This window comes from Oncorhynchus nerka, linkage group LG28, assembly GCF_034236695.1.
Source record: "Oncorhynchus nerka isolate Pitt River linkage group LG28, Oner_Uvic_2.0, whole genome shotgun sequence".
Lineage (NCBI taxonomy): Eukaryota > Metazoa > Chordata > Actinopteri > Salmoniformes > Salmonidae > Oncorhynchus > Oncorhynchus nerka.
In genome coordinates, this window is record NC_088423.1 from 49,357,707 (window position 1) to 49,380,234 (window position 22,528).

The window sequence follows — 22,528 nt, forward strand, 5'->3', positions numbered from 1 at the left end:
CCACTCTACAAATATTACCGCAAAAACCCAGGACCAAGCCAACAGCTGAATCGGAACCCACAAATCAGACTCTCCTTTAGACCTGCATCTGTTGACCCTTCACAGAGACTGGAGAACAGCCAGGAACACTGCCCCCCCCCCCCCCACCCTCTTCAATTCCCCCTAAACCCTCCCTCCCATGCTACCAGACCTGGCCCACCTCAGTACAGCTCAACCCGGCCCGCCTCATAATAGCACAGCTCTACCAGACCCGGCCCATCACAGCTCTACCAGACCAGGCCCATCTCAACTCAACCCAGCTCGACCACTTCCTTAGGGTCCGGCAAAACAAACACAAAACATCCGCCTATATATGCTGAGAGTTTGGAGCTTCGCCAGCCACATTGCCCTCCACACCACTCTTCTCAATTCCCCCCCACAACCTCCCTCCAAGGCTTGTTTTGATTACCCTCCCCACTCCCATCCCCAGGACAGGCCTGCAACGCTCCTACTCTCCATGGCAGCCCCAACCCCCAACCCTATGCCTGTTCGCTGTTATGGGAATGAGCTTAATAACCCCTCTGACTTTAAATCTCGTAGGGGGCTTGGACTAATGCACCTAAATGTGCAAAGTATGATTCAAAAAATGGACACAATTGACTTTTGGGTACAGGACTTGTGTTCTGACATTCTGGTTCTCCCGGACACGTGTTTCTGTCTCTGATAAAGACATCAGAGTAAATTATTATTACATATTTAGATGTGACAGATTACAGAAAGGGGTGCCAATATATGTAAAATCGAATTTCATGGAATCCCAATCTTTCAATATTTCTGTTCCCAAGAGTTTTGAGCTCCTGGTTGAAGATGTCCATAAACCAGAATACACATGTATTTGTTGCTGGGATTTACTGCCATGGCAGATGCTATTGATGCTATATATGAGTGTTCAACACCTTTTGATTTGAATGGGACTCAATTGATCTCAAAACCCACACGGATAACGACTGCCTCGCCTGGTTCACCAACTACTTCTCAGAAAGAGTTCAATGTGTCAAATCGGAGGGCCTGTTGTCCGGGCCTCTGGCAGTCTCTATGGGTGTGCCACAGAGTTCAATTCTCGTGTCGAATCTTTTCTCTGTATACATCAATGATGTTGCTCTTGCTGCTGGTGATTCTCTGATCCACCTCTATGCAGACGACACCATTCTGTATACTTCTGGCCCTTCTTTAGACACTGTGTTAACAAACCTCCAGACGAGCTTCAATGCCATACAACTCTCCTTCCGTGACCTCCAACTGCTCTTAAACGCAAGTAAAACTAAATGCATGCTCTTCAACCGATCGCTGCCCGTATCTGCCGCCCGTCCAGCATCACTACTCTGGACGGTTCTGACTTAGAATATTTGAACAACTACAAATACCTAGGTGTCTGGTTAAACTGTAAACTCTCCTTCCAGACTCACATCCAATCCAAAATTAAATCTAGAATTGGCTTCCTATTTCGCAACAAAGCATCCTTCACTCATGCTGCCAAACATACCCTCGTAAAACTGACTATCCTGCCGATCCTTGACTTCGGCGATGTCATTTACAAAATAGCCTCCAACACTCTACTCAACAAATAGGATGCAGTCTATTACAGTGCCATCTGTTTTGTCACCAAAGCCCCCTATACTACCCACCACTGCGACCTGTATGCTCTCTCGTTGGCTGCCCCTCGCTTCATATTCGTCGCCAAACCCACTGGCTCCAGGTCATCTGTAAGTCTTTGCTAGGTAAAGCCCCACCTTATCTCAGCTCACTGGTCACCATAGTAGCACCTACCTGTAGCACGAGTTCCAGCAGGTATATTTCACTGGTCAGCCCCAAAGCCAATTCCTACTTTGGCCGCCTTTACTTCCAGTTCTCTGCTGCCAATGACTGGAACGAATTTCAAAAAACACTGAAACTGGAAACCCATATCTCCTTCACTAACTTTAAGCACCAGCTGTCAGAGCAGTTCACAGATCACTGCACCTGTACATAGCCCATCTGTACATAGCCCATACAACTACCTCATCCCCATACTGTTATTTGTGTTGTTGTTGCTCCTTTGCACCCCAGTATCTCTACTTGCACATTCATCTTCTGCACATCTATCACTCCAGTGTTTAATTGCCAAATTGTAATTATTTTGCCACTATGGCCTATTTATTGCCTTACCTCCCTTATCTTACCTCATTTGCACACACTGTATATTGGCATTTTATCTATTGTGGTATTGACTGTATGTTTGTTTCTTCCATGTGTAACTCGGTGTTGTTTGTGTTGCACTGCTTTGCTTTATCTTGGCCAGGTCGCAGTTGTAAATGAGAACTTGTTCTAGCCTACCTGGTTAAATAAAGGTGAAATAAATAATAAATGTGGAAAAACCCTGTTGACTGAATTACTTGAGTGATTTTATTCTTACTAATAACCCCCATAAATATTTGTCTTGTGGAGTATTTGCATATGATCTCAGTGATCATTGTCCCATAGTATGTATTAGAGATACAAAAGAGCAAAATACCTATCCTTGTTTAATTAAAAGGATACATTTTTAAATGTTTTTTTCCACTCCAGGATTTTTACATGACATGTTCTACTCTGAAAATCTCTCCAAATGTATTCCTCTGGCAAATAAACACACCCTTTTAAACAATTCAGAGTCAAAGATGGATCGAACCCTTGGTTTTCTTCAGAATTATCTGAGCTCATTCGGAGGAGAAATCAGGCCTGGGCCAAAGCAAGGAAAACTGACTCTGTAGTGGACTGTCAATCTTTCAGACAATTGAGAAACAGATGTACTAAAAAAGCTAAACAGATGTATTAAGAAAGCTAAATCAAGCTGCCTTTGAAGCTCTGACTCTGCTGGTGGTACTTCAACATTTGGGAAAACAGTAAATGCACTGAAGTGTACAAATTCTTCTTCCCTGCCTAAGCAAGTTCTATCTGACTCTGGCGTTATAACTTAGATGAAATGGGATAAGTGATGCTTTTAATCATACTTTGATCTCTGCAGGCATTTCTTTTCAGAGAAACGGTGGTGTAGTTGTGTAACGGTTTTGACTTGAGGTTATTATTTATAGGGGTGCCAGGTAGGTTGTGCCTACCAGAGAAAACATTGGTTTCTCCTTTTGGTTTGGGAGGGAATGAGTCCCACACCAATACAAAGGACTTATGTAAAAGTCAGGATGGAAATAAACTTTACTCATAAACCCTTAAAACATTGGAAAGAACTTCAAAAACAACTGTATTCTTTTGCGTGGGTTGTATTACCAACAAATGATTACACACACATATAATAATATAACACCACGAGTTCTGGTTCATCCAGAAATGTCCTGTACCTCGGGCCTAAAAAGAGTCCAGCCCGGTAAAGGAGTTCAGGGAACTCAAGGGACCTTTGTCACGCAATGTTTGTCCGTTCATTCAAGTGTAGCGTAAACCCAGTATTAATCATACAATCAATAACAATTATTTAACCACAGAAGCTTAAAGCATATCAACTCTTACTAAGTCCTCAACTACAACTAACTACATAAATCATCACAGTATACATCACATCAAAACAAATGAAATACCGTATACAAAAAGGTTGTAGTCAGACAAGCCAATCCGCCAAATGAGAAAGGCCACGAAGAACAGAGAGGTGTAGTCCACAGACGCAAAGAGTGGATCCGATCTTGGGTAAACTCTATTAGGCTACAAAACACAAGTTTAAAGGCAACAAAACAAACGGAATAGAGAAGCATCAGGAACTGAGGGTTGAACACATCCTCATTCACGTCTCCATCACAACCCCACTTTTGCGCAGCTGATGCTGGCTATTTAATTGGGAATTAAAGGGAAAGCGCCCTATTGGAAGGAGAAGCACTGAGACGGTTCAGAATAAATCAGGGCGGTCACAGTTGACCCTGGTCAGTCAATCGACTGCTCGTTTCTCTGCCAGCCTCTAGCTAACTCGATGGTTAACCTGTCAACTTCTAGTGAATCTTTGTTTGCATTTCAACTATTTACTCTGTGATGTGCTAGATGGCGTGCTTAAGATTTATGTTTTAAAAAATCACTGGAGCTGATATGCTTGATCCATTTTTGCTGCAGCTCTCTGCCCCACTGATTTCTGAATCATTAACCCATATTTTAACCTGATGATTATATGTGGTACTATCGCCAAGGTTTGGAAGAGGTCCCATGTACTCCCCCTTTACAAATTTGGTGACCCTTGTGACCTAAACTACCATTCAAAAGTTTGGGGTCACTTAGAAATGTCCTTGTTTTTGAAAGAAAAGCACATTTTTTGTCCATTATAATAACATAAAATTGATCAGAAATACAGTGTAAACATGGTTAATGTTGTAAATGACTATTGTAGCTGGAAATGGCTGATTATTTTCATGGAATATCTACATAGGCGTACAGAGGCCCATTATCAGCAACCCTGTGTTCCAATGGCATGTTGTAGCTAATCCAAGTTTAGAATTTAAACGGCTAATTGATAATTAGAAAACCCTTTTGCAATTATATTAGCAGAGCTGAAAACTGTTGTCCTGATTGAGGAAGCAATAAAACTGGCCTTCTTTAGACAAGTTGAGTATCTGGAGCATCAGCATTTGTGGGTTCGATTACAGGATCAAAATGGCCAGAAACATCTATTCTTGTTCTGAGAAATGAAGGCTATTCCATGCGAGAAATTTGCCAAGAAACTGAAGATCTCGTACAACGCTGTTTACTACTCCGTTCACAGAACAGCTCAAACTGGCTCTAACCAGAATAGAAAGAGGAGTGGGATGCTCCGGTGCACAACTGAACAAGGGGACAAGTGCATTAGAGTGTCTAGTTTGAGAAAGAGACACCTCACAAGTTCTCAACTGGCAGCTTCATTAAATAGTACCCGCAAAACACCAGTCTCAACTTCAACAGTGAAGAGGCGACTCCAGGATGCTGGCCTTCTAGGCAGAGTTCCTCTGTCCAGTGTCTGTGTTCTTTTGCCATTCTTATTTTTTTGCCTCTATTGGCCAGTCTGAGATATGGCTTTTTCTTTGCAACTTATTTTTTTCAACTAAAAAACAAGGACATTTCTAAGTGACACCAAACTTTTGAATGGTAGTGTATATAATTATCTTCCCCTTTCTAAACTTTCTGCATGCAACTGGTTTAAAAATTACTTGAAAGATAGAACTCAATGTATTTCTCCTTATGATGTTAAATCAGGTTTCCTGGTGTCCCGCCGGGGTTGATTCTGGGTCCAGTACTTTTTAGTATTTACATTAACAATATCGACTTATAAATTAAGATGACGATACTGTTGTGTATGCTATTGCCCCCACGGTTGACCAGGCTCTATCTGAACTACAGTCTGCCTTCATTGTATTACAGAAAAACTTTATTGACCTTAAATTAGTACTGAATGCAGGTCCAACTAAGTATATGTTGTTCTTTAGAGTCTGATTTAAGCATATGTACTTTGGATGGTATCCATATTGATTGTGTCCGTGCCTACAAATATCTGGGCATCTGGATAGATGAAAAGCTGTCTTTTAAAAAGCATATTGTTGAGTTAGTTAAGAAGCTGAGAATAAAAATGGGCTTCTTCTATAGAAATAGGTCCTGCCTTTTGCTAAATAGTAGAAAGCAGATTATTCAGTGGATGTTTCTATCGGCCCTAGATTTTGGCGACATCATACATACCACGTTTTTCTTTTTGCTTGAATTTTGTATTTACCTTTTGATGTATGTATTTTCTGTTTCATGTAATTCAGGACTCATCTGAAAAAAGAGACCATTGTCTCAGTATGACTCCCTGATGAAATAAAGGTTAAATAAAAAAGAAGATGCATAGACTCACTCTGTGCAATAGTAGTGTTTTTTGAATGACTACCTCATCATTGTACCCCACACATACAATTATCTGTAAGGTCCTGCAGTTGAGCAGTACATGTCAAATACAGATTCAACCACAAAGACAATGCCTTGCAAAGTGTGGTACAAAAAAATAACTTTAGGGGCAGAATACAAATTGCTATCTTGGGGGCTAATCCAACACATCACTGAGTACCACTCCATGTTTTCAACCATGGTGGTGGCTGCATCATGTTAGGGGTAGGCTTGTCATTGGTGAGGACCAAGTCATTTTTTAAAGATGAAAAGAAACGGAATAGTTCATTTTGCGCAGGCAAAATCCTAGAGGAAAAGCTGGTTCAGTCTGCTTTCCAATGGACACTGAAAGATATATTCACCTTTCAGCAGGACAATAACATAAAACAAATATACACTGGAGTTGCTTACCAAGATGACATTGAATGTTCCTGAGTGTCCGAGTTACAGTTTTGACTTAAATCAGCCTGAAAATCTATGACAAGACTTGGAAATGGCTGTTTAGAAATGATCAACAACCAACTTGACAAAGCTTGAAGAATAAAAAAATAAAAAAAGTGCAAATATTGTACAATCCAGGTGTACAAAGCTCTTAGAGTCTTACCCAGAAAAACTCACAACTGTAATCGCTCCTAAAGGTGATTCTAACATGTAAGGGGTGTGAATACTTATTTAAATTAGTTTTCTGCATTTCATTTTCAATAATTTTGCAAACATTTCTAAAAACATGTTTTCACTTTCACTTGTCATTATGGTTTATTATACAACTGGTGGGTCTAATCTTGAATGCTGATTGGTTAAAACCACATTGCAGCCGGTATCTATTCCACAAGTTACCACCGGCTAAATCTAAAATCTGACTGCACAATCCACTGTCTTCGTCAGCCCAACCAAGCAATTTATAAACTTGATCTCCGCTATAAAAAGCATCTAGACATTATCTCACATTTCTTTTAGACTGACATTTATTTTTCAACAGGGGAGATTTGTATAAATCTTGCTGTCTGTCTCTCCAACATTTGCAACATTGTATCAATATTCAAATTCGATCACCAGCTGTGCCATAGTAATGAACGTGTCGGGATGAGACAGACAGCATTTCTCAGCCAGTCGAAACCATGAATCAGCTGGCATCATTTTTATGGATATATATATATATATATAAAGAAATGTAATTGAAAAAAGGTCAAATGAAACAAAGTGCAGCTAGTTTGCAGTCTTTCCAGCTTCAGTTTGAAGTGATTGTGTTAGCTGGGTTGTTGGCTAGCTCCTCTGAGTGTCCTGACAAGTGAGCAACATTGTCTTGTGCCTCATTAGCTCATTGTTACCGATTTATCCAAATAAATGTCACTAGAAGACAGCTTAAACAAATGCAAAAGTGACTATTTTGCTATTATTCTGGCTTTGCTTTTTGACATGACTGTAAGTTATCCCTTTCTTGCTAGCTAGCCAACTATGGCTAAGAACGTTTCCAGCCAGTATGACAATGCAACATTTAGAACGAACGACTGGGTTGCATCAATAGGTACAGAACAACAACACTGAACCACTTGGTTACATCTCTTAAAAAATTATCCTTTTCTAATACAATTGTAGGCAGAAGTTGGTACAGAGTACAGTATATGATAGCTCCCTGACAGCAGCAACCATCTTGTCAGCAATTAAAAGCTCAGAAGTGGGTTTGACCGAAACTTGACCTTCCATCACAAGTATAGGGTCATAACAAGGTGAACGAGTTCAAGCGTCTTCTGACAGGTGGCTGTTTTTATCAGGCCTGCGGCAGCCTTGTGTTCTCAGGAACCCAGTTGTATTCTCAGAACCTCAGATAGCCAGGTGGGGCCCAGACAGGAGGAGTATGAACGTAGGCGGTTTTCACCTTCTGATAGTGTCTGAAGGGCACAACACTCAAAACAGGTGTTAACACACACACACACACACACACACACACACACACACACACACACACACACACACACACACACACAGCGGTCTCAGGACCTTACAGTTTATCATAACACAATTTATTAACCCTTTAAAAGGTATGATGCGTTGGTTTAACTCCTTCAGTTGCAAGAGATGCAACCCAGTTGTTAGGTCTTTTTGTTCTGTATCTATGGACGCGACCCAGTGGTTCGTTCTAAATGTTCCATTGCCATACTCGCTGGCAATGTTCTTATCCATTGCTTGCTAGCTAGCCAACTACGGCAAACTTACAGTCACCTCAAAAAGTGCAGCCAGAATAACAGCAAAGTAGCTGAATTTGCATTTGTTTAGCTGTTTTCTAGTGACATTTATTTGGATACATCCTGAACAATGAGATAATGAGGTACGAATTTGCCTGGCATAGAAAATGTGCTCACTTGTAAGGACACTGTTTTTCAGAGGAGCTAACCAACAGCACAGCTAACACAATCACTTCAAACTGAAGCTGGAAAGACTGCAAACTAGCTGCACTTTCTTTCGTTTGACCTTTATTCAATGACATTTCTTTGTATATATCCATAAAAATGATGCCAGCTGATTCATGACTTCAACTGGCTGAGAAACGCTGCCTATCTGTCTCGTCCTGACACGTTCATTACTATGGGACAGCTGGAGATTGAATTTGAATATTGATACCATGTTGCAAATGCCGGAGAGACAGACAGCAAGGTTGATACAAATCTCCCCTGTTGAAAAGTAATGTTATTCTAAAAGAAATGTGAGAAGGTCTAGATGCTTTTTATAGCGGAGATCAAATTTATAAATTGCTTGGCTGGGCTGATGAGACGGTGGATTGCACATTCAGATGGAACAGAGTAAATAGGCATTTTAACGTCATAGATTTAGCCGGTGGTAACTTGTGGAATAGTCACCGACTGGAATGCGGTTTTAACCAATCAGCATTCAGGTTTAGACACCCCCCTCCCGTTGTATAATTGTGCATATGTAACTTTCTCACTCATTGTTATTCATTATTCATTCAGGACTATCCATAATCATGGTATCATCCACATTAATTTAGAAGTGTTTAGAAACATGTTCAATTATTAAAGTGGAACTGAAATCGTTTTAACAACTTTGCAGAAATGAAACAAACAGCTCATGTTACAAAATCAACTTTATAAGAGGTTTTAAAAATAGGTTATTTTTGACTCAACATTCCATGACGTACAGTAAGGCATTTTTGGCAGAATAGGGTGATGCAGTTCAATGCATGATGAATAGAATTCGCCAATAGATTCCTTGGCAGTCCAAAAAATATGGCTCAATACTCAATATTTTGGACAAAAATTGACAAATGTAGCTAAGGCTGTGAAGGCTAGCGTATGTATTTATGTAGCAAGCTAAAAACACTAAGCCTAATGTTAGCTAGATAGCTAGCCAGCTGCTTAGAGGATGTCATGTCATTGCAGGTGTGGGTGAGACTGAATTTTCCCCTCATAATGTTTTTTTGGTGGCTACACAGCTAGAGATGCAGGTGTCATTTGGTTAGCTAGCAAGAAATGTGAATCGCTTTGCTAACTAGCTAGCAAGCTATACTGAACTCGGAACGACTGTTATCCAGTTAGCATATCTCTTGCGTTCGCAAATTCACTATTGCGCTCTACTCACTATTGAGCTCTATAAAAATATAAATGCAACATGCAATAATTTTAAAGAATTAATTATGCCCTAATCTATGGATTTCACATGACTAGGCAGGGGTGCAGCCATGGGTGGGCCTGGGAGGGTATAGACCCACCCACTGGGGAGCCAAGGCCTGCCAATCAGAATGAGTTTTTCCCCACAAAGGGCTTTATTACAGGCAGTTTCATCAGTTGTCCGGGTGGCTGGTCTCAGACGATCCCACAGGTGAAGAAGCCAGATGTGAGGTCCTGGGCTGGCATGGTTACACATGGTCTGCAGTTTTGAGGCCGGTTGAACGTAATGCAAAATTCTCTAAAATGACATTGGATGTTGCTTATAGTAGAGAAAAAGTAGAGAAATTAACATTCAATTCTCAGGCAACAGCTCTGGTGGACATTCCTGCAGTCAGCATGGCAATTGCACGTACCCTCAAAACTTGAGACATCTGTGGCAATGTGTTGTGTGACAAAACTGCACATTTTAGAGTGGCCTTTTATTGTCCCCAGCACAAGGTGCACATGTGTAATGATCATGCTGTTTAATCAGCATTTTGAAATCTTGGCAAAGGAGAAATGCTCAATGTGTGCACAAAATTTGAGAGAAATAGCTTTTTGTGCATATGGAACATTTCTGGGATCTTTTATTTTAGCTCATTAAACATGGGACCAACACTTTACATGTTGCCTTTATATTTTTGTTCAGTATAATTCCCAATCATTCTAAGAATTTACGAAAATGTGAAAACTACCATCTCTATGTGCTTGCTTGTCAGAACATTTGAAGAAAAAGTGACATTCTTCGTGGGGGTGTCAGAGGAAAGCCCATAAAATTGTCAGAGACTCCAGTAACCCAAGTTATAGACTGTTTTCTCTACTATCGCACGGCAAGCGGTACCGGAGCGCCAAGTCTAGGACCAAAAGGCTCCTCAATAGTTTCTACCCCCAAGCCATAAGACAATTCATAAAATCGCCACCCGGCAATTTAGATTGACCCCCCCAAGCCTTCCTTTTGTACACTCGCTGCTTGTTTGTTACCTATGCATAGTCACTTCGCCCCCACCTACATGTACAGATTACCTCAACTAGCCTGTACCCCTGCACACTGACTCGGTGCCGGTGCCCCCTGTATATACCCTCGTTATTGTTATTCTTATTGTGTTACTTTTATTATTACTTTTTATTTTATTCTACTTGGTAAGTATTTTCTTCTTCTTGAACTACACTGTTGTTTAAGGGCTTGTAAGTAAGTAAAGTCTACACTTGTTGTATTCGGCGCATGTGACAAATACCATTTTATTTGATGATCAGATTTTAGTGAGATTTCATGTTGCTAAAAAGCTGTCAGTTACACTTAAAGTGTTTATAGAAAAATATTATATTCTTATTTACAATAAAAATGACATAATACATTGTTACACCATTCATTTCTATTGTGCATTTTGTGTCTGGGCAACCGAAAGACAAGCAACTCACAGAATTCCAAACATTTCGTTAATGCTCATTACTAGATGAACAATGGTCCCCTCCAAAAAAATGATGTCACGCAAACAATCAAGTCAATGTGTTCTCCGAATGAACAAAACATACGTAGCGCTCCTGGGGAGATGGATAATCAGAATGAATCTCACTCTTAATGTCACATTACTAAAGTAGCAGATGCTCATTGAGAACGTTTCATCATAGAGTTGCATCTCTCCTACATCTGTGCTACACATCTGGAAGCATATGTTGCCCTTTACAGGGCCTCACACAGAGGCGTTACTGTGCTGTCACGTTACAATGAGAACACACACATCATCGTGACAACTACAGTATATTGCGTCATTCTCTGGGAATGGTTTGCTCCTCTTTCAGGGCTGGGTAAACATGATTTTTCCCACGTCATATACATCAAGAAATCTGAAAGGTGGCATAGCTCGAATTGATTTGACTGCACTGTGATCATCAACTGCATGGGATAGGAGGGTTGGAGCGATGTTTTCACATCCCTTCCATCAAGACACACGAAAGCTAGCGCCATTGATTTGGCTGCACCGTGATCATCACATCAGTAGAACTGAATGGGCACTGCTGCTGAGGTATCTACAGATAGAAGATACGTGCTAGTGAACGGGGCTGTCTCCCAGGGCTGTGTGTGTGTTCAGGGCTGTAAGTCTATTCTACACAGTTGTCCTTCTCTATCACAACTTCCCTGACCAGCCATGCAGAATCCTTTCCCTGGGCTCACCCACAGGCTTGTTCAGGGGCCTGTAGGGGCCCGTGACCTCTGCTGCCCTGTGTGCTGAGCACTAATAGGCCCAGTCAGGGGAGAGAAGAGCAGGGGAAATTTGAGGGATGGAGGGCTGTGACCAGAGGCTGATCTAGATCTCTTACAGATATGTAACAGTGTGACAGGGAGAGACGACCACTCAGAACATCACCAGTCAGTTTAATGGAGCCTGAACCGAGAGAGGCAGAGGCAGGGCAGGGAAGGAGAGGGAGAGAAAATAGGGCTGGAGAGGGAAGCTGAAGAGAGGGAGAGAGAAAAAGAGGGCAAAAGAGAGAGAGAGAGCGTGAGGATCTGTATGTGGAAAGATGGGGAGAGAGTGTGAGAGGGAAAGGAAAAGAGAGAGAACTGGTTGCACGTACAACTGCAATTCTCCGATTTCGTAATGGCAATGTGTAAACGACAGGACCTTTGTCTGTCCAGAGGGGTTACGATTCCATAGAAGGGCAAGTTCTCAGGGTCAAAGTGTCTCATTGGACATATCACCATCACCATCCTCATCACTGAGGCTATAATGGTAACTGAGACTAGCTCTGACTCTTAGCCCCTGAGCCTTTACACCATATTCAAACATTTACCACTTGACAGGACAACTTACTATCTTCACTGAACCAATCAAAACTACTCGTCAAATGCCTTACTGGATTAAACCAGTAACCTCCTGCTTAGAAAAATCCATATAGACCCAACTAAATCTTTACACACTATCCATATTCAGTGAGCTCCATAAGTTGACACAATGCTTGTTGTTTTGGCTCTGTACTCCAGTGCTTTGGATTTGAAATGATATAATGACTATGAAGCTGCAGACGGTCAGCTATAATGTTTATGTATTTTCATCCATATAGGGTGAACCGTTTTCTTGTACGTTGTTTGTCTACACGGTATGTGAAATATGATACCATGTCTGTTTTGTCTGACCCTGATGTCTTTCCCTCTCTCTCTTTCTCTATCTCTCCCTCTCTCTCTCAATTAAATTCAAGGTGCTTTATTGGCATGGGAAACTTAACATTGGCAAAGCAAGTGAAGTAGATAATAAACAAAAGTGAAATAAACTATCATAATGTACAGTAGACATTACACTCCCAGAAGTTCCAAAAGAATAAAGACATTTTGAATGTCATTATGTCTATATACAGTGTTGTAACGATGTGCGAGTTAAAGTACAAAACGGAAAATAAATAAACATAAATATGGGTTGTATTTACAATGGTGTTTGTTCTTCACTGGTTGCCCTTTTCTTGTGGCCACTTGTCTCAATTTGTCTCTTCTCTCTCTCTCACTCTCTCACTCTCTCTCTCTCTCTCTCTCTCTCTCTCTCTCTCTCTCTCTCTCTCTCTCTCTCTCTCGCTCTCCTCTCCATTACTTCCCCCAACTGTCTCTCTTTCTCTCTCCATCTCTTCTCTCTCTCTGAATTCGATTCAAATAACTTTATTGTAATGCAGATTATGCCGAAGCATTGAGTACAATTGCATAGTCGTGTACATTGTTTCTAAACAATGAATGTTTCTCTCTCTCTTTCTCATTTAGGATCTGAAGAAGGTGCTGTCTTTCCCCCCGTACCCTGGGGAGTTTCTGCACCCGGTCGTGTATGCCTGTACGGCCGTCATGTTGCTCTGCCTCTTCGCCTCCATCATCACTTATATCGTGCACCACAGGTAAAAACCCTCGGGAAACTGTGTTTGCGCGTGCGTGTGTGTGTTTAGGTCTGTGTTCAGAGGATTTGAAGTGAGTTCTCACCTTTAGTTGACTAACTAAGCTTAGTAAAAACCACACACATCCAGGTCATGTACCCATCACAACACACCACACACCACCTCTCCTACTTTTGAGGGTTTGTTTTTATTTTCCTCCATCATGCTTCTGAGCTGTGAGTCAGCCGCTGTGGGCCTGCATGAAGCTCTGCAGTCTGTCTGACTCAGACATCTGAAGCGAACGATTTGTGTGTGTGTGTCTGTGTGGGTTGGGGGGGGGTGGGGGTGCGAGCCAAACACTTCCAATAACCCACTACCACTTGCCTCAAAGAGATGGCTCAATCTGATTTCTATAAGATCCAGACCACATCTGTCACCTCTCTCCGTAGGTCTTTCAAACCCTGAGGGCTGTGCTGTCTTTCAGTTCATCTAGTCGTCCTCTACTGATGATCCAGTGTGGTCTCCAGGCAACCTGGATAGCTTGTTATTTTTGGGGGGCCTCATTTTCCCTTTGTTAGGCACTCACTAGATCACGAACAATGGAGTTAGTGACTGAAACTTAATGTGATCGATCATTCAGTCCTTTTATACTTTCACTATGCTGAGCATAAAAGACCCCCCTCAAAAAGTTATTCAATGTCTCTGAAATGTCAGATTAATTCAATTATACATTCTTTATACTACTTTTGGTTCTGATGGAAAGCAGATGAATAGATAGACTGTAATGGAGCATGAAGATGTATGAACACATTTTACGGTTGGCGTCAGTATGAGGCAACTCTAAGAAAGAGAGAGAAAGAGACATTGACAGGATGAAGGGCTGTAAGGGATAGAGGGATTATGAAAACACTGGTAACTGTAGTCTGGGAGGAGTGACGGTGTCAGTGGCTCCGTGATTTCAGTCAGGAGACACTTGTTGTCAGTGGAAACAAGTGGTCGTCTCACAGCTGCAGCAGGAGTACAACACTGCAACCGCTTTGCCTCCCTCCATCCCCAAAGCCGTGTCTTCCTTACAGTAGAAATGCTCTAAGGGCCACATTCTGGAATCGAGACCCGTGCACACCAGTCTCCCATTAATATCAATGAATGATTTATGTGAATGTCTGAGTTGTACAGGCAGATCTCAAATCGGAATTAACGTCCTAAATATGTTGAAAATAACTTCACTTTCTGACATAACGTGTATTCCAAGACAAGGGAGTGTGTAATGTAGCATCACTGAATAGTGATGCTGGTGAGCTTACACAAGTGCTAATTCCACTGGGGCTAAATTCACCCTTCAAAACATTCCCTCCCTCTTGGCCAAGGAGAACAAGTAAGGGGTCCGTTTTGCCATACATGTAGAAGTAATTTCACCGCTTCACTGATTTTCAGAACGTTAGTGTATTTCAAGCAAAGGGAGTGTTTATACTGAATAGCGATGTGGGTGAGCCTATTATCAAGGTCCCATTCCATTCGAACTGCAAGTTCACCCTTCAGAACATTCCTTCCACTTCGGCCAAGGAGAACAAGCGGGAGGGCAGTTTGGCCACATGCTTTCTCGGGGAAACAATGAGGTGGAGGCGTGCCAGGTTAATGCACTTGAACCAGTGAAAGCCCATAGCCAAGCCCATGAAAAACACTGGGAGGCAGGTAGAGGCTGCAGTGATTTATGGGCCTCTCCTGGAGCCTCCTGGGTAGAGTTCAGCACCTGAAAAGGAGCTCTTCCTCTCCTCCCTTGCACATAACACTCAGACACGCTTTGTAGGTTATTACTGCTCTCTCTCTCTCTCTCTCTCTCTCCTCCCTCCCTCTCTCTCTCTCTTCCCCTCTCATTCGTTAACTCATTATTTCTCACTTTATATATATATATATATATATCTCAGTCTATCTGCCTATCTCACGCTTGTTCTTGCTTGTTTTCACTCGTTCTCACTCATTCTCTCTCTCCCTGGCCTCTTTCTCTCTGTTATCTCACTCTCTGGTCTCTCTCTCGCTCCCTCTCTGCAAGTTTGTTTCTCACAAACAACAGAGGTTCTTTCCTGTTCGTTCCTGTACACTTTTCCCCCCAGATTTATAATCACACTGGTGAACATGACGAGGATAATGCTGATTTAGGATACTGGATAGATGCCAGGATAATTGTTTATGCTGTTTGTTTCTCTCTAGTTTATTTACCCTGGATACTGCATCTGGATTGGCTGATCTATATAGCCTTAGGGCTTTTTCCAACAGCTGGACAACGAGTAGCAATATAGCAATATAGGTTAAGTGCCATGCCCAAGGGTGCATAACACTAGTTGATTTCCTATTTCACAATATGGGGTTCTATTGTGTTGCATGTCAATTGACTCAGTCTACTGGAATCATTCAGTTTTAATATATATATATATATATTTTCTTTTACAATTGAGCGGACCCAATTGACCGGACTTTCATCTCCTTATTTCTCATCCACCTATTGTCTCTTCGTCCCTGATCTGAACGATGAATTGTATGACATGGCTGGGCTTTGAAGTCGGTTCATTCATTCAATCAAAAGGGAAATGTAGATTGTTATTTACAACATTTCATTTGCAAACTACGCAATGCATTCCACCAGATTTACACCTCAACCCCCTTGTATCCTAGTAAATGATCTGAATGATGAACCGGGTCTTTTTTAAACGCTCTTTTTTTCAACGTCCTCTGCGTCAATGTTTTATCCATTCCCCTGATATTCTGTGCCATTCATATTTATTTGACTGACTGCTTATTCGGTGTGGGTTTCTCTTCTTTTGGCAGCACAATCCGCATCAGTCGGAAGGGATGGCACATGCTCCTCAACTTCTGTTTCCACACAGCTCTGACCTTCACTGTGTTTGCCGGAGGCATCAATCGAATCAAATACCCCATCATCTGTCAAGCAGTAAGTGCACTGCCTTTTCATTCCTACCCTCTCAAAACTCTCCAGGGGAATTGATTATGAATGTCTATTGAGGTGCGCTGAGGCGGTGGTTGTGATGCTCTGTGTGCACAGTGTAGTACTCCTAGCTCTCCTCCTCTCTCTCTCTCTCTCTCTCTCTCTCTCTCTCTCTCTCTTGCTTGCTCTCTCTCTCTCTCTATTGTCCTTCTTTGATGCTCTGATGAATAGGCTCCACCAAGGCTTCGGCCGAACTCCCTACACACGGTGTGAGACAATACAGTCCACTAGAGTACACACATGAATGCTACAGCTAGGTAGCTGTCTTCCTGGTTGGCCATATCTATATGCTGTGATGTTGCCTGTCCCTCCAGGTTTCCCACCCCGGACCACCAGGGGCTTTGTACCTAGCAGTTTGTTGTCCTAATGAGGGTTTTGTTTTGCCGTCGTTTCAAAGGGGAGTAGGAGTATGGCTGCCGTTACTGCTGTCGGCTACCGGTTGACTCTGCCTGCCTCTGTGGCTGGCAAGTCCATCTCTTAATGTGAGACTGTGAGCGAGAGAGATAGAGAGAGAAAGACAGAGAGAGGGCAAGAGAGAGAGAGAGATAAAATAGTGAGGGAGCGCGAAAGGGGGATAGAGAGAGAGAGAGACACAGGCACCATCCAGCGCTGCGGGGCCTGTATGCCTGTGTAGGTTAGCTAACGGGAGTGCTTTCTCTCCTGCTGGGTGCAATAACGCTTGGCTCTGAGACGTTCTAAAACGGAAGAGATCGTGGGAGATGTGTCACTGTGAGAGGATCCTGCCATAGATACTGTTTTTAGAGGAGAGCGGGGAGGCAGCAAGGGCAGGATAATGTTGGGTTGGCTAATTGGGGCATGAGGGGTGTCCTTGAATCCTTACTTAGATAAAGCAGCTCATTGGAGACACCAGGTAAGAGATGTTTCAGCTTTTACATACATCTAGAGATGCTAACCTCTCCATCAATCGTTGGCTTAACTGATGCTGAAATCTTAAGAAAACCAAACTCCAGTATGCATGCAAATTGTTGTTTTGGGAAGATTGATAGGACGATGATAGGTAGATGGACATAATGGTTGGGGTTAAAATGTCCGGGTTAGCAATAGACTCAATCGTGTCTTGACAAAATAAGGAGTAAGAAGACCAGACACATTGTTACGTTTTGGGAGTTTGATACATCAGTTGGAACATGTCAGCCAAGAGAGGATATCTCTCCTCAGCATGTGGGCATTTAGCTGGCGAGAGATTTGTTTTTTCTTTCTTTCTACCTTTCAGTTGAGGTTTCAAAGGCTTCCAACTCATCCTCTATTTATATCAACAGGGCTCTTCTTCTCTCTTCAGAACCAGGCAGAGTCAATTGGGACACTGCTGAGGCCGCTGCCTCTACATCCTGTCCACGAGAAGTTTAGACTTTGTCTTGTTCTAAAACGTAATGAATCCACCTCAATATGGAGCTGCACAGATCTCTGTAGCTCACTTGATCTTATTGAAGCCAACAGTGCCTGGCGTGCTTTGGCTGCCTGTCAGGAGGCTTGGCTTCACAGAGAGACAGCTAGCTAGGCTAGGAGCCTCTGGTTCATGTCACGCCCGTCAAGCGAGTGTCGACAACTACCAATGACACATTTCGGCCAGTGTAACGGCATGAAATGCGCCCCCCCCTATTGACCCACCTGTTCCCCCGCCGTGCAATGGAGCATTATTACGGCACAATTAGCATATTCCCCATTAGATTCACTGTCTACATGGATGCATTAGCAACACGTTTATGAGCAGCCATCTTGCCGAGATGCCGCCGCTTGAGAGATGCCTGTAAAGAAACTACTGCAATCGATCAAATCTCCATGTTCTCACACGCATGTAACTATTACCCATCTCTCAATGTAATCATCACAGCAGGTGTTTATTCTGCACATGCCTCTGGTGCTCCTCACCACTGGGTATTTTTCAATTTAATCATGTTGCCTAATGTAGAAACACTGCATTTTTAATGGGTAACAGCCTAAGTTGATTCTTTGGGTCCAGTTTTATTCTTTCGGTCCACCCCTCCTCTCATCCCGATGGGTTTGAGGCTGTTAGCCTGTTCCCAGCAGTAGTGGCAGTGTCTGGGATGATTACATGGTCGTTCACTGGAGGAGCTGGCTGTAAGGATATGTGTGATCACACACACCCTACCACCCTCCTCCATCCCTCCACCCTCTGCCCCACTTGTGGATAGATCCATCTCAGGTCCAGCAGGGATCCACTTCCCACACGGGAACTGCTACTCACCACCTCCTCTGACAGGCAAACTTCAAGGAACCCTGGAACTGACTCTGGAAGCCTCAGTCAGCACTTAAAGAAAATGCACATCCCCTTCCTCCACCAACCTCCTTCCACCAATTCTATCCCCTGCCCCTCTCCATCTCTCTCTCTCCCCCATACCTCTCTCTCTTCTCTCTCTCTGCGTCTCCTCCTCCTCTCTCACTCCCTTCCTCCACCCACTGTTAGGGCTGTGATGGTCATGGAATTTTAGATGATGGTAGTTGGACCGCACGTCACGGACACCGGCGTCTCGCTTCCAGACAAACTAAACACCTTCTTTGCCAGCTTTGAGGATAATATAGTGGCACCATCGTGGCCCGCTAATAAGGACTGTCCCCCCCCCCTCCTTCTCCGTGGCCGACGTGAGTAAGACATTTAAACGTGTTATCCCTTGCAAGGCTGCTGGCCCAGATCATGCGCTGACCGGCTGGCTGGTGTGTTTACGGACATATTCAATTGCTCCCTATCCCAGTCTGCTATCCCCACATGCTTCAAGATGGCCACCATTGTTCCTGTACCCAAGAAGGCAAATATAACTAAACTAAATGACTACTGCCCCGTAGCACTCACTTCTGTCATCAAGAAGTGCTTTGAGAGACTAGTCAAGGACTAGCCACCTTACCTGCCACCTTAGACCCACTTCAGTTTGCATACCGCCCCAACAGGTCCACAATCGCCATCACACTGCACACTGCCCTATCCCATCTGGACAAGAGGAATACCTATGTAATAATGCTGTTCATTGACTACAGCTCAGCATTCAACACCATAGTACCCTCCAAACTCATCATTAAGCTGGAGGCCCTGGGTCTCAACCCCGCCCTGTGCAATTGGGTCCTGGACTTTCTGACGGGCAGCTCCTAGGTGGTGAAGATAGGAAACTCCACTTCGCTGACCCTCAACACTGGGGCCCCACAAGGGTGCATGCTCAGCCCCCTCCTGTACACCCTGTTCATCCATGACTGTGTGGCCATGCACGCCTCCAACTCAATCATCAAGTTTGCAGACGACACAACAGTAGTGGGCTTGATTACCAACAACGACGAGACAGCCTACAGGGAGGAGGTGAGGGCACTCGGAGTGTGGTGTCAGGAAAACAACCTCTCACTCAACGTCAACAAAACAAAGGAGATGATCATGGACTTCAGGAAACAGCAGAGGGAGCACCCCCCTATCCACATCGAAGGGACAGTAGTGGAGAAGGTGGCAAGTTTTTTAAGTTCCTCGGTGTACACATCACAGAAAAACTTAAATGGTCCACCCAGACAAATCAAATCAAATTGTATTTGTCACATACACATGGTTAGCAGATGTTAATGTGAGTGTAGCGAAATGCTTGTGCTTCTAGTTCCGACAATGCAGTAATAACCAACAAGTAATCTAGCTAACAATTCCAAAACAACTACCTTATAGACACAAGTGTAAGGGGATAAAGAATATGTATATAAAGATACATGAATGAGTGATGGTACAGAGCGGCATAGGCAAGATACAGTAGATGGTATTGAGTACAGTATATACATATGAGATGAGTATGTAAACAAAGTGGCATAGTTAAAGTGGCTAGTGATACATGTATTACATAAAGATGCAGTAGATGATATAGAGTACAGTATATACATATACATATGGATGAATAATGTAGGGTATGTAAACATTATATTAGGTAGCATTGTTTAAAGTGGCTAGTGATATATTTTACATAATTTCCCATTATTAAAGTGGCTGACAGCGTGGTGAAGAATGCCCCTCTTCAACCTCAGGAGGCTGAAGAAATTTCTCTTGTCACCTAAAACCCTGACAAACTTTTACAGATGCACAATTAAATAAAGGTAAAATAAATAAATAGACTCATATCACTGGCCACTTTAATAAATAGATCACTAGTCACTTTAAACAGTGCCATTTGAATAATGTTAACATCTTACATTTCTCATCTCATATGTATATACTGTACTTTATAGCATCTATTCCACCTTGGCCATCGCTCATCCATATATTTATATGTACATATTCTTATTCCATCCCTTTAGATTTGTGTGTATTAGGTAGTTGTTGGGTATTTATTAGATTACTTGTTAGATATTACTGCACTGTTGGAACTAGAAGCACAAGCATTTCGCTACACTCGTATTAACATCTGCTAAACATGTGTATGTGACCAATAACATTTGATTTGATTTTGAGTGAAGGAAAAGCAGCCAAAAAGTGCTCAGCATATATGGGAACTCTTTCAAGACAGTTGGAAAAGCATTCCAGGTGAAGCTGGTTGAGTAAATGCCTAGAGTGTGCAAAGCTGTCATCAAGGCAAAGGGTAGCTACTTTGAAGAATATAAAAGAAAGAAAGAAATACCTTATTTACACAGGTATTCAGACCTTTTGCTATGAGCTCAGCTGCATCCTGTTTCCATTGATCATCCTTGAGATGTTTCTACAACTTGATTGGAGTCCACCTGTGGTAAATGCAATTGACTGGACATGAATTGGAAAGGCACACCCTGTCTATATAAGGTCCCACAGTTGACAGTGCATGTCAGAGCAAAAACCAAGCCATGAGGTCGAAGGAATTGTCCGTAGAGCTCCAAGACAGGATTGTGTCGAGGCACAGATCTGGGAAGGGTACTAAAAAATGTCTGCAGCATTGAAGGTCCCCAAGAACACAGTGACCAAGACTCTTCCTAGAGCTGGCCACTCAGCCAAACTGAGCAATTGGGGGAGAAGGGTCTTGGTCAGGAAGGTGACCAAGAACCCGATGGTCACTGACAGAGCTCTAGAGTTCCTCTGTGGAGATGGGAGAACCTTCCAGAAGGACAACCATCTCTGCAGCACTCCACCAATCAGGTGTGCCAAAAGGCTCCTGAAGATTCTCAGACCATGAGAAACAAGATTCTCTGGTCTGATGAAGCCAAGATTGAACTCTTTGGCCTGAATGCCAAGTGTCAAGTATGTAAACCTGGCACCATGCCTACGGTGAAGCATGGTGGTGGCAGTCTCATGCTGTGGGGATATTTTTCAGCGGCAGGGACTGGGAGACTAGACAGGTTCGAGGCAAAGATGAACGGGGCAAAGTACAGAGATATCCTTGATGAAAACCTGCTGCAGAGCGCTCAGGACCTCAGACAGGGGCGAAGGTTCACCTTCCAACAGGACCACGACTCTAAGCACACAGCCAAGACAACGCAGCAGTGACTTCGGGACAAGTTTCTGAATGTCCTTGAGTGGTCCAGCCAGAGCCCGGACTTGACCCCAATTGAACGTCTCTGGAGAGACCTGAAAATATCTGTGCAGCAACGCTCGCCATCCAACCCGCATTTGGGTATTTTAAATGTGGTCACCCTACTGTCATGAGTACGAAAATGAACCTGCGGGAAAGTGGCCTCCATCAGCTATTCCAGTGCATACGGATTGCAGGTCTTTTCCCCCCTGCCCCTCTTTCTGCCCAGTTTCTGACTCTATGGGTGAGCAAATGCTCACTCCTTGAGTGACTGGGGGCAGGGCTTGGAGTGGAAAGTGGCATGTAGCAGAAGATAGAAAGACAATGGAGTAAACTAAAAACAGACATTGCACAGACTGGAGTTGTGTGTCACATTTAACAAACCAAACATTGAAATACCGTTATAGAAGGTAAAGTAAAAACCCAAACCGGTCCATGCGTCAGTACCGGTATATAGTAAAACCGGAATACCGCCCCGCCCTATGATCAATTGATGTTTTACTGATTGCAGTAAAGCTCCGATGATAGAGCTAAATATGGAATACTCGGAAATGTGTAGTTCTGACTATGCTCTTCAAGACTTGATGGTATTAAAACCAAATAGTAATTAAAACCAAACAGCACGTTGATGTCAATGGTTTTAGCGAAGCCCCCCAGCAGCCAAATCA

At 42.9% G+C, this 22,528-nt stretch overlaps 1 protein-coding gene across 2 annotated transcripts in view; it reads left to right on the top strand.

The window, feature by feature from the left end:
* LOC115113348 (adhesion G protein-coupled receptor A3-like) overlaps positions 1–22,528 on the top strand; it is a 274,806-nt gene that overhangs the window by 221,620 nt on the left and 30,658 nt on the right. For both annotated transcript variants that reach the window (XM_029640886.2, XM_029640887.2), the window contains exons 15-16: positions 13,282–13,409; positions 16,209–16,332. In XM_029640886.2, the coding sequence (XP_029496746.1) occupies positions 13,282–13,409; positions 16,209–16,332 (252 nt within the window). The remainder of the gene's footprint in view (positions 1–13,281; positions 13,410–16,208; positions 16,333–22,528) is intronic.